The 12,069-nt window shown below is 40.4% G+C and overlaps 3 protein-coding genes across 5 annotated transcripts; 1 reads left to right on the forward strand and 2 right to left on the reverse strand.

Moving 5' to 3' along the window:
* Window positions 1–280: 280 nt before the first annotated feature.
* Window positions 281–3,957, reverse strand: neu4 (sialidase 4). 3 transcript variants are annotated; one of them, XM_044031553.1, is made up of 4 exons: window positions 3,912–3,957; window positions 2,599–3,130; window positions 2,232–2,487; window positions 281–1,966 (listed from the first exon to the last, which is right to left on the reverse strand). In XM_044031553.1, the coding sequence occupies exons 2-4, from the start codon at window positions 2,797–2,799 to the stop codon at window positions 957–959; spliced, it is 1,467 nt and encodes a 488-aa protein (XP_043887488.1). In that variant the 5' UTR covers window positions 2,800–3,130; window positions 3,912–3,957; the 3' UTR covers window positions 281–956. The 3 variants fall into 3 exon arrangements, with proteins under 3 accessions (XP_043887488.1, XP_043887489.1, XP_043887487.1); XM_044031554.1 differs by lacking the exon at window positions 3,912–3,957 and having other exon boundaries at window positions 2,599–2,835; window positions 3,032–3,712; XM_044031552.1 differs by lacking the exon at window positions 3,912–3,957 and having other exon boundaries at window positions 2,599–3,712.
* A 1,115-nt stretch (window positions 3,958–5,072) lies between these two features.
* On the forward strand, window positions 5,073–7,484 carry wdr53 (WD repeat domain 53). The gene is made up of 3 exons (XM_044032141.1): window positions 5,073–5,153; window positions 5,683–6,178; window positions 6,285–7,484. The coding sequence occupies exons 2-3, from the start codon at window positions 5,690–5,692 to the stop codon at window positions 6,960–6,962; spliced, it is 1,167 nt and encodes a 388-aa protein (XP_043888076.1). The 5' UTR covers window positions 5,073–5,153; window positions 5,683–5,689; the 3' UTR covers window positions 6,963–7,484.
* A 1,030-nt stretch (window positions 7,485–8,514) lies between these two features.
* On the reverse strand, window positions 8,515–11,949 carry srprb (SRP receptor subunit beta). The gene is made up of 7 exons (XM_044032142.1): window positions 11,718–11,949; window positions 11,235–11,329; window positions 11,071–11,148; window positions 10,608–10,690; window positions 9,875–10,011; window positions 9,712–9,766; window positions 8,515–9,297 (listed from the first exon to the last, which is right to left on the reverse strand). Exons 1-7 carry the CDS (start codon window positions 11,884–11,886, stop codon window positions 9,087–9,089), a joined length of 828 nt encoding a protein of 275 aa, XP_043888077.1. The 5' UTR covers window positions 11,887–11,949; the 3' UTR covers window positions 8,515–9,086.
* Between the last annotated feature and the right edge of the window lie 120 nt (window positions 11,950–12,069).

The raw sequence follows: 12,069 nt of genomic DNA on the forward strand, positions 1-12,069 counted from the left end.
ACCATTAGCACACCATTTGATGAACACCAGATACTTCTATATAAAGATGATCTTTCCAAAGAAATGTCAGACCTGGATAATATTGTTACAGTTTGGGGCAAATATCACATCCATTCATGTTATAATCTGGTTTATAAACTAACTCCCTTCCATCTTTTTGATATGAATAAGTGCCTTGTACTTGTTCATTATTTAATTTATTATTTGTAAATTAAAATATTATTTTTTTCTGCATTGAAACAAAAAAACATTTGAGGCAAAATTTAAGTGCATTATTTTATTTCCCTGGTAAATATGTTTAAATTGAATATCTGTCATGTACTTATGTTTATTACTACTTCTACAACTAATAATAATAATAATAACAACCAGGATATTTAGTAATGTTTAGAATACAACATTAGACAGAAGCAAGACAACATGAGGTCAAAGATATACAATTTAGAAGTGATTGTGTCTAAAGTTGTGCATTAAAACGCCAGGTTTGTATAGACATATTAAATATAATCACACTGAAAGAGGTGATTTTCACTCACCCCACCTTTCCCCACACCTCATGTGAGCCTGCAGAGCTTTCTGAGAAGACAGCTTTAGGTCCATATTCCAACTGTTCTCTTTTAGTGTCTCACTTTCTTAATTATACTTCAGAGAACCCAGATTCTTAAACCTTAAGTTCTCTTTCAACATTTGTTTAACATTTTTCAGAGAACAATCGTGTTGTCTCGCTTCACTCACTCACATTTGACAATGGTTTCAATGTAATGGACCTTTGTTTAATATTTAAAAGATACACACTACAGCTTTAATCACTCAAAGTTGGTCAGGAAAAACTTTTGTTCGACAAATTTTCAACAAGCAAATTATCAGCACCAAAACAAAAACTGAGTAACTGAGTAACACTACAGAAACAGAACAGATTGTTGCGATCAGGTTTTTTTTGAAAACTGAGAAACTTTTTAAGACACAGAGCAGATGTCTGTCAGTCGGCTCATTGTTTTCCTCCTCTTCTTCATATGAGGCACATGATGTGAAACTGGTGTGCTCTGAGCATCAAGCCTGCTACTCCGTCCTCTCTCAGGGACCTTGCTCTTTGGTCTATTATGACTGGCACTGTCATTTGCCTGCTGTGAATCTCTTGGCAAATGATCAATAAGTTCATAGAGGGTAAAGATGCTGAAACTGATTTCATCATAGGCTGTCTTGGTTCCACACTCGAATAAGCAGGCGAAGGCCACAGCAGGTGGCTCTCCAGGTGAGGGAGGGAGCTCCAGATAGGCCAGGTCTGAGTAGGCACTGGGGCCCTCGTAGATCACCCAGGGGCCACGCCAACTGTCTGGATCACGGGGCAATATGCTGAGGTAAACACCTAGATCCTTGCGTGCAGTGGTCCATGTTGGGTGGGAGTATACAACCCAAGTGGGGGTGAGGAAATCTGGAGAGGAACTGCGACTGGGTGACAACGAGCTGGTGAAGTTTGGAGAGGGAGGTATGGTTTGATTGAAGTGGGTCATGGAGGTTGTCCAGTGTCTGGAGCAGTGACGGTTAAGACTTTCCCACAGGTGTAATGGGGCAGGAAATCCAACAGTGCTACCATGGCAGCCATTTCTTGGCTCCACCAGTCGCTGCACCAGCTGCCCTTCCTCAAACACAGCTCCATCATCTAGACTGAGAGCCTGCACCCTGTAGCCAAGACGGCTGCGGGCATTACAATACAACACATTTGTCCCATCTTCTTCATCTACGGACACCATCTGACATTCTACACTCTCTGGGCCTGGCACCGCCTCCCCAAACCGCCAGGTTCTCCCATGGGTGTCGCTGTGGAAGCAGAAGGCATGAGGTGTATTCTGGCACAGTTGTCCAAAACACTCCTTGCAGTCAATGTGGTAGGCGTAGGCAGGAATGAGTAGTCGACCTGACTTTAGCTGGATACCGTGGCCCGGGCCGAGAGCAAATGTGGCCCATTCTGCAAGGATGAAAGGAAAAGGGATGTTTTTGGAGGTGAGTCAGACTATGTGTATCTTATTTATCACATAACATTGAAGGAAAAAAAGTGTCCTTTCTTCTCTAACCTGCAGCTCATCTCTTCATTAAGTCGTAAAGTACCCACCTCCAGTCTTCACCAGATCATTCAACTACTTTATGTACTACACATTAATGACAATTCTTGAAGTTCGCTTATAATCCTCACAATTAATATCCTAGATAAAACACAGTGCCTGTTAGCTGACCTTTAATTGTGTCTCCTATGACACTCTGGGTGAGGTCAGTGACTTCAGCCCAGGTGTCTCCACCATCGGTGCTGCAGACGTAGCAGAGCCGGGTCACATTTTTGCCAGTCACCAGCTGATAGGACTCTGAGGTGTGGCCTTGAACAGCAATGAAGAATAAGAAGAGGGTACCAGTGAACTCATCGAACACCGGACACGGATTCATGGATCGGTGGCCTGTCAGGAAAGCAGTGCCCAGGACACGCATATCCTCCCACTGGAGCAGCAGAGGGAAGAAGGGAGAGGGATTAGAGGTGGGAACTCATTATTATGTTCTATCAACTCAAGCACCATAAATGCAGACTATTGGCACTACAGCTACACCAACCTCTACATAGTTTCTGTAGAAAGTGCCTTTCCTCATGACCAGCAGATGAGCGTGGGAGTCAGACGGGCTGAGTCTCTCCTCACAGAAGGCCAGAAAGCACCTGGATTTGGACAGGTATAGCAGTGCTGGGACTCTGTATGTCACGCCGTTTGGCTCCTTGTGGAAAAGCACAGACCTCGCTGGGAAATAGGGAGACCTCATTCTCTCTGATTAGTTAATATTTATCCTTCAAATCCTCTAAAAAGAAACATCAAAACTTTTATTAGCAAGCAAAGCCTCTTTCAATATTCATAGAAATACTTCTAATTTTTTGTATTATTTGGTGCTTTCTTTCTTGTAACTGTATATCTCTTAATCTGGCATGGAGCAACTGTGTGACCACACAATTTCCTCTGGGATTAATAAAGTATTCTCTATTCTGATATGTGTTTACCTGACTACTTTAAAGACTGTGGCTAACAAAGGAGGTGCAACTGTTTTCCAGTGCAGAGAAAGAAATATGCACTAGTTGGGTGTTGGGTGGAGAAATGACCTGTAAATGAAAAGAACATAAACTCTATGAAAACTCAAAATGTAAAAAGCAGGTAGAATGGAAAATTATATACATTATACATATGTGTGCTATGTATGAACTGTATGATATATGCTTGTGCTAATGGCTTACAGCATGTAATTGCTCGATTCCTGTTTTAACATGTGAGTGCATGTTTGTAAGTGCAGGCGCTGTTTTATTTTTTCGGGGTTATTTAATTTGAATTAAAAAGATACTGTAGCAGACTCTAGGTGTATAGATTTGATCTCACTAAACAATCTGTGGAAAATACCAGTTTCAGGGGAAAACAATCCATTATTAATGGACATTAAGTTTCCCAACGCAACCATCACAGCAAGGTCAAAACACTTCCGAAGCTCCATGCGAGCTGTGAAACATGAGAGTTGTGATAATACAGGCTATTTTTGTCTATTGTTCAATTATTTGTTATTTAACAAAGCTAAAAACATTAAAAACAACCACTTACCTCATAAAACATACCAACCATCCCAAGTCTAACAAAATTTACAGATTAAATAAGAAAACATATTTGTGATATGTATAACTGTCAAAAAAAGAGAGTCATGTGTGGAATTGACACCACAAACATGAACACGGCTGAAAACAATGACGTTTTAGTTTTAGCAGTTTTAGCATTTTCAGCATCACAGCTCACATTCATCAAGAGTGTCTTTCATACTTTAAGATAATTATGACATTGATATTGTACCTAATACACAGATGCTGAGCAGAAAAAGGTAAATGGCTGCAGGGTACTTACTGCTGAGTGAGGATATACGTAGCCCGTGTCAGCACTTGAACATGGGTTGACAGACTAATGTGTGTGTTTTGGAAAGGTTTGAAAGCTATAGCCTCTCCTCTCTGTCCTCTATTCATTGTCATAGTATGACATGCTGCTCACTGACCCAGAAATGGACAACACTCATCAGATCTACAGCTTTGGATGAATCAGATGAGAGCAGCCATTGTGGAAGTGAACGCTGGGTGGGGGCTCGAGCCACATTTTTACTGTCAGAGAGAAAGAGAGAGGGACGGGCTCGGGTCGTGTTTCCGTGCTCTTGTGGGGGACACACGGAACAATGATTTAAAGATAGACATCCTCCCTGATTTTCTTTTAATCTAATGCAGTGTCCAATTAATTGTTAATTGAACTTCATGTTTTCTTATTCATAGTCAATTCATGACTATATATATATATATATATATATATATATATATAATATAAACTATACATCGTGTATATATATGTATATATATATATATATATATATATATATACATATATATACATATATATCACTTTTGCTTTGAGGTTCTACTTGTCAGATGTTAATAGTCTGTAATGAAAGTCTTTATCTGGCTAAAACATAACTCATGCCTCATAGATCAGTAAATTATGTTTGCTTTGGGTAGCCAAGCTATGAAAATTCATCTTGCACTTTAGGGAGACCTCGTCCACTTGAAAAGTGATGATTTATTCATCATTTTGACTTGAAAAATGTCAAGCATCTTCATTTTCAGCTTGTAGTGTGCATGTATTTTCTGGTTTCAAGTCTTTTTCAAGCTGGTTCAAGCTTAATATGTATAGAAAATAAATATAACATTTCAAATTAATTGAAGTCAATTAGAACCTTCTAAAAAACGGGATTGGTTTTGCTGGCTTGCTTTTTTAAGTTTGGTTTGAAGTCTAAATTAATGAAATCAAAATGTGTATTACTAAAGAATGACCTCACAAATGTACTTCAAGTAATACTTTAAGTCTTTTTTGTTCTGCTTTCCTTTTGTTAACATTTACGTTACATTTTTCGATATTTCTTGTACCTAATTGTCTGTTGTAGTGTTGTTTATTTTTGTCTATCTAAAAAAAAAACCTTCCTGTGACGTCAGTCCCCTCATATTTTGTGACGTCAACAAACAGCGACAGTCCCGCATGGTCGCTGTCAGTAGCCACTGGGAGTTTTGACTACACCCTGCCAAAGTTCTGTCGTTCTCTGGTCCGGAGGTAAGCAATAATGACACAGCACTTTCACACAGATTATCTGCACGTTTAAGACAAAATGTTTGTTACCGCAGTTAGAGCCGCAGCCAAACATGACGCTACAAAAATAGCTTATTAGCATCGAGGCTAACAAGTGGGCAGAGTCTGGTCCAGTCAGTATCCGTAGGTCGGTTTGTCTCATAATCGACGAAACTGTCGATTATTATCTAGATGAATCGAGTAGTCGTTTGGTCCACAAAACAAAGTTAACGAATTATATGGAGAAAAGAAACCAGAAAATATTAACAATTAAGAAGCTAAAAATTAGAACCTAAACTAGAAATTAGATTAAACACTCAAACCGATTATCAAAGTAGTTGATAGTAATCACTTAATTGTTTCAGCCCCATTTGTTTGGTAGCATCACAGCAATGCAGTAAGCCTTTTTACAAAGCATCAAGACAAAGGACGGACACATGACATGTTATTATTTTAGCAACAAGTATGGCCATCAGTCATGTTTATATTCTTCTTGTGAACTTACGTTTTGCAGGGTCACAATGGCCAGGCAGTGGTCTGGGGGCCACTCCTCATCCATCCTATGTGTTGGAGCTTCTCTGGGACCTGAGGGTGTCATCGCTTCAGGCTCTGAGGGTGGAGAGGTGACAGTTTGGGGCCAAGGGGGAAGCATCATAGGCAGACTCACTCTTCCTGGTGAAGAAGACAACACAAGTGTTGTGTTTTCACCAGCGGCACCGGCACATCTGTACGTGTCACATGGAGACACAGTGAGTGTGCTTGACCCCAGGAACCTGAAGGGCGCTGTGGAGGAGTTTCAGGGTGCAGGGGAGGAGGAGATCAATGCTTTAGCTTTAAATGATACAGGTTCAGCTCTGGCAGTTGCTGATGACTCTGGAGTAGTTCGTGTTCTGGAGCTTCCTGGGGGAAAAGTTTGCCGGACTCTTCGCAGACACACTAACATCTGCTCCTCTGTGGCTTTCCGGCCTCACAGACCCAACAACCTGGTGTCTGCTGGACTGGACATGCAGGTAAGAGAAAAGTGACTGGGGTTTCCTGTTTGTACTGAATCCATGACCTTCACTACATTTGATGACATTTCTTTTCTGGTTTGTGTTACCTTTTTTGACGATTCAGGTGATGCTGTGGGGTCTGCAGAAGACTCGCCCGCTTTGGACACTGAACCTCCAGGATGTAGCTGAAGATGAAGGTGACCAACAGCAACGTCCTGGTCAGCTTTTTAACCCACCACTGGCTCACTGCGTTTCTGTGACAAGCTGTGGAAACATTTTGGGTTGCGCAGCAGAGGATGGACGAGTACATCTGATGCGGATCGGCAGCGGCTCTAAACTGGAACAGCATGGTGCAGTCAAAGCCCACAGTCAGGGAGCCTCACAAGCCCACTTTGTTAGTTTGCCTTCCCACCCATACTGGCTCATCACTGGGGGAAATGATGGGCAGGTCGCCCTGTGGGATCTCAGTAAGCACCCAGTGGTGGCTCTGGAAGGAAAAGCCAAAACCAGAGTGGCAACAGCTCCACGCAGGAAGAGCAAGAGTAAGACAAAAAGGAAAGAACAATTGCAGGATAAAGCAAAGACCCCAGTGAAGTCTGAAGCAGAGAAAGAAGATGCTCAAGTGGAGGATGAAGAAGCAGCTGCAGAGGACGTGACAGACGACAGTTCTGGGCCCAAATTAAGTATCAGTCATGGGGACAAGGTGAACTGGCTCTGTCCTGCTGTGCTGAAAGGAGAACAGTGTGTGGTCGTAGCTGATCAGAGCAGCGTTCTGTCTGTCTATCCTCTGTCTCACCTATAGTGCCATGATTGTTACACCATTTTGTTCAAGCTCCCATTTTTTTGTGTTATTGCTTCAAATACCTCAGCTCTTCAGATTGAATGTGTTTGGAATCCAGTCACTGTCAGTCAGTGCTTTTTTAAATTAAGAACTTTATCAGTGGTTTGGAAAAACTCAAGGATAATTAAGCTTTCAGAGCATATTTTGATGGCAGCCAAGTTGGCTGATCATCAAAATGAAACAGTTAAGATTAGTAGATGATTGTGCAACTCCACTGTGATATTGTTCATCTCAGCTGTATCAATTATACCACAAGAACCTAATTAGTTTGACTTCATCACATATCAGTAACTATTGGCTGCAGTTTATAAAAGAATAAATCTGATTTAATGGTATTTGCCTTGATGCCAACTCGAGAACTTGTAAATCAAGATTTGAGGATTAGGAGATAGGACAAGGTTTGTATCCCTGCATGTCTGTTCTTAATGTAAATGGTGGTCTGTGAAAAGCTTACAGGTTTCTCCATTAAAATGATGATTTACAGATGGTTTCCTGGAATAATAAATGAATTATCATTTATGTGATGCAATATTATTTAACTACTTTATAATCAAACAATGTGTCATTAAATTAATCTTAGGAAATACATGAGAAGGTTCCTAGAAAGTGTTTATCTAGTCTGTCAAACTTGACTGACATCGTGTATCAGGACTCCTTTCTATTATACGAGCGCAGAAACTAATTAAAACAGTGTTCTACTCACGTCTGAAGAAAGCAGCACCAAAAGGGTAAAGCAAATTTTTACAACAGCAATCAAAATCCACAAAATGTGATTTGTACTGAATGTGCAACAGTTCACAAACTAATTGTGTGTTTGAGGCTCATTTAATACAATGTTCACTCAATTAATTTTGCTCAGTGGGGGTTTAGTATGTGTGGCCCTATAAAAAGTTCCTCTTTTGAAATATATTTGGCAGTCTGACACTGAATTTGTAATTTTTGTAAACATATGTTTGTGGTCAATGAAACAACCACATTGTTTAAAATAAATCTGTATTTCACATCTAATGAAGTCTGTTTTTTCCAAGACTAGAAACATGCATCTCAATTCAAACCAGGTGTTAGACAGAAAGGAAAGCCAAGAGTAAACTGAAAACTGCTTCAGAGATTTGATAGGACTTAGTGACACAACTGCACTTAAATGACTTGGAGTCCTTTTTGCCTGCGTCCTCTGAGGAACTGTGGTGCAGGTTTTATAATGAATGTAAAACAGCATCATTTTAACATTTTGTTAAAGGTCAGACAAGATTTTTTTTGATTGTCCTGTACATGCATGATCCAATTGTTTTTGCTGCCAGTAAATCCTCACAGACTGAATCTGTTAAGACTATTCTACAGCTTAACTGTAACTGTATTTCTTTCATGCCAAAACACTGATAAAGTTAAACTTCTCTTCCTCTCTGGGCTTCATCCGTGTCAAAATCAATCATCTGAAACTTTATACTTCCAATTTTTAAAGCAACCCAGAAACTACAGACTTCATTCTTTCACGGCCACAATAATATGCATACACTCACTGCAAATACACTGTATTCACATGATATTTCCACACAAGTAAACATTCTCCAGCAAACACGCAAAACCCCTAAGAACATTAGGGGAAAAGAAGGCACAATGATGATTGTTCAAATTAAAGAATAAGTCTTGTTTTCTCAAGGCAGCACACTGGTCAGACTAGCTATGACATTACAGAGCTTTGAAATTACCAACATTTCAAAATGCAAACAAATTAACGTTATCAAACATATTTAAGCTAATTCAAATAAAAGCATTTTAATGTAGTTGTTCACAGTAGGATTTATACCCGAGAACCACATGACCATCTCAACACTGCAGAACAGCATGATGAACATCCTTTCAGTCTTTTCTGTATTTTCCACAAAATTTGTCTTAAACAATATTCTAACTTGTTTGTCATTTTATGCTTTACAATGACACGCAGCATAGACAGGACCATGATGACTCCTGTCAAATATGCCTCCAGAAAGATGCATTGACCGCCCCTCCTTTGTGGGCATTGAGTTGAGGTGAGGTGATCTGACCTGATCCAAGGTCTGTGCCTTTGAGGATGGTGAAGAAATCATTTTACAGTTTAGCCAGGCTCTTCTCCAGGTTCTTGATGTCAGCCTCCCCATCATCACCCTTGCTACCACGGGCACTGCACTCCACAAACTCTACTTTCACTGGCAAATGGGCGAACTCAAAGTCCTTGCCTTTCTTCCCCAGATACAGACTGCCGCCCACAGAGCCGTCCTGAGAGCTGAGGGCTGCTGAACGAGTCACCCGCAAGGTGTTTCTGTGAGAGAACAGATAGTGAGGACTTGTCTTTATTTGCTCAATATCCACTGACCCAACTAGCTTTTTAGTATCACAAATGTTTGCCACAGGGAGGAAACTACTCAACCTGTCATCTTAGAAATAACAATTAAAAACCACCATACTCAAATATGACTTTACTTGGATATATGCGAGTAATGCAATTTGCCCGTGGCTTACTCGGGTTTACTCAGCTCAACTGGTGTTAAATAACACATCACATGACTAATTACAACATTAGCATTCTGTGGTAAACACAACCTGAAGTAAAATAAAATTTGAACATGGAAAAAACATAACAAACAAAATGAAAACTGAGCTGAGACTATCAAAACATTCAGTAATATATATGGTAAGTATTTCCTGTAAAACAGAGGACGTATGATTTACTTACAGTTCTTTTTCCAGCTGCTGTTGAATCAGTTTAGCTGATTTTGCCATGGTGATATCTAAAGAACAAAGGTAAAAAACAGTAGGAGTATTAGATGAAGGCTGAATTGAGTGAAACTTTATGATGCACTGTTTGATGTTACTTGACTGCAAAAGAGATTTCTAACCTTGTTTATTGCACACCACAATCATAGCGGGAGCATTTCTGGAAATGACTGCATCCGTCAACAAATCGTACAGGAACTCTGACACATCTCTCACTTCTTTCTGGAAGATAGCGCTGTCCACGACAAACACGATTGCTCTGAAGAGATAAATGACAAGATAAATATAGTACTGTATAAAATAGAGCTGCAACAGTAAACCAGCAGCTGTAGAAAACCTTTAGCCAAGCTTTGAAGCAACAATTACAAATGCTTGATGATTTCAGATCCTAAAATTTAAGAATTTATTGGAATTTGAAATAAAAAAAATTATTGACATATGGACTGTTCATCAGATGTGTAATGTAAAAAAACATCAGACGAGAATATGTTTCAGTCTTTTTGAGGTAATGATAATTAAAAAAGTAACAAAAACTAGAGGCAGAAAGCAAACATCTGTCTGTTTCCCTCTGTGTCAACTCACACTCAAAATACAAGTCTGTAGCTAGAAATGTAAATTAAACTTGCGCAATGGGGCTAAATTTGAAACCAGGAACGACGACAACTATCTTGATTTCGTCATCTTAAGCAGCATTCAGGATGAAAATGCTATAAATAAACACTTCAATCCTGCAAAGTTAACAGTTAAGAAAATAAAATCATAATCTGAATCAACACCTTGCTTAAATTCAAACAGACATCAAAAACATAACCTCATTAGTGTTACAAATATATGATCATGTTGTCATGTTTTCACCTGGCTGCAGATTTGAACTTCTCCAGATATTGACAACGAAGACTGTCATGTCCTGGCAGGTCTATTAGAGTCCAGGTGCTGCCCTGAATAGCGGAGAGACAAGGAATAACTGTAGACCAGGCTGCAAGACTTCTTCCCTCCTGAGTCTCAAGACACAGGCCAGTGTACCCTCTAGAGTGGTAAATACATGAGGAAGTGCCCTACTGTCTGCCATTCATTTGTGGCATCTAAACAAAATATAAATAAAATAAATTGTTTGCTCTAAAAGAGTGTTCCACACTGTATAGTAAATGTCCATCTCAGTGATATTAAGTGATGCTGTATTTTAAAGGAAGTCCCTGTATTGGTATACACAGGTGTGGGTAATTATATATTTATGGCACCTGCCCCAACGGTGTGCAGTAGGTGCCCATCCCTGCCCTTCTAAATGTCTGAGCATGCTACTGACTTGTCATAAACTTACCCTGTCACTCTTGGCTTTGTATGGAGCACTGCTGTCAGTAATAGAGGTCTGTGTCCGCTTGAACTTCCCTGACAGCAGCTGAAAAGAAACAAAGGTGTGTTAACCAGCTGGTCGCCACTACGACACACAACGTTGAGATGTCATTCACATCTACTTCAACTCACCCGGCTGAAGAGAAGCGTCTTCCCGGAGTCACACAGTCCGACCAGCAGCACAGCGCTGCGAACCGTTTTACTGCTAAGAAAGTACTTCAGAAAAACTGCAGGGAAAAAGGGGGAAGGTTTGTCACTGACGTGTCACCAACACGTTTGAATGGCTCTGCTTTAGCCTAGCAGTTAGCCTACTGGTTCTACTACTACTACTTCTTCTTCTTCATCTATTTGAAACAGTTTCATTTTAAGACACCATGTTGACAGGCGTTTTGAAGCTAAATCAGGCTAACGCTACAGGCCTAGCTGGTAAAAGTAGCACTGGCCTGCTAAAATAACCACTATACAACCGATAGTAGCTTTTCAACTAAGCCAGGGTAATGCTACTGGCCTAGCTTACAAAGCATGCTAAGAAAATACAGTAAAACATGTACTTCGCTGCTAAGCTACGGGCAGACCCAGCTAACTATTATTAGCATGCTAACTTCACCTACTTACCACAGGTGATGATAACAACCGCCAAAGCCACGATAACTCCAATTAGAAAAACCGGGTCTTGGTCCTCCAGTTGTTGACGAAGGAACTCGACATAAGGCTCAAGTGGATTATCTGCCATTTCCACGTCTGGTTTTCCTCGCATATTTCCCCCGGTGCTGTCAGCCTCCATCTGGCCGTGCAAACTACCCTGAGTATGGGACACGTCTGCTTCTTTCTAAAGCCTGCGCAGAGCCGGGGACGTCAGCAGGGAGCGCTGCCGCTCACAGCATGTACAGTTTTTTCTATTCCCACTGTGTTTAGGACCCTTTTAAACAACTAGTCGATTGTATTTAATGAAGGATTTTCCGTCTAC

The sequence above is a fragment of the Solea senegalensis genome, linkage group LG8 (genome assembly GCF_019176455.1).
Source record: "Solea senegalensis isolate Sse05_10M linkage group LG8, IFAPA_SoseM_1, whole genome shotgun sequence".
Lineage (NCBI taxonomy): Eukaryota > Metazoa > Chordata > Actinopteri > Pleuronectiformes > Soleidae > Solea > Solea senegalensis.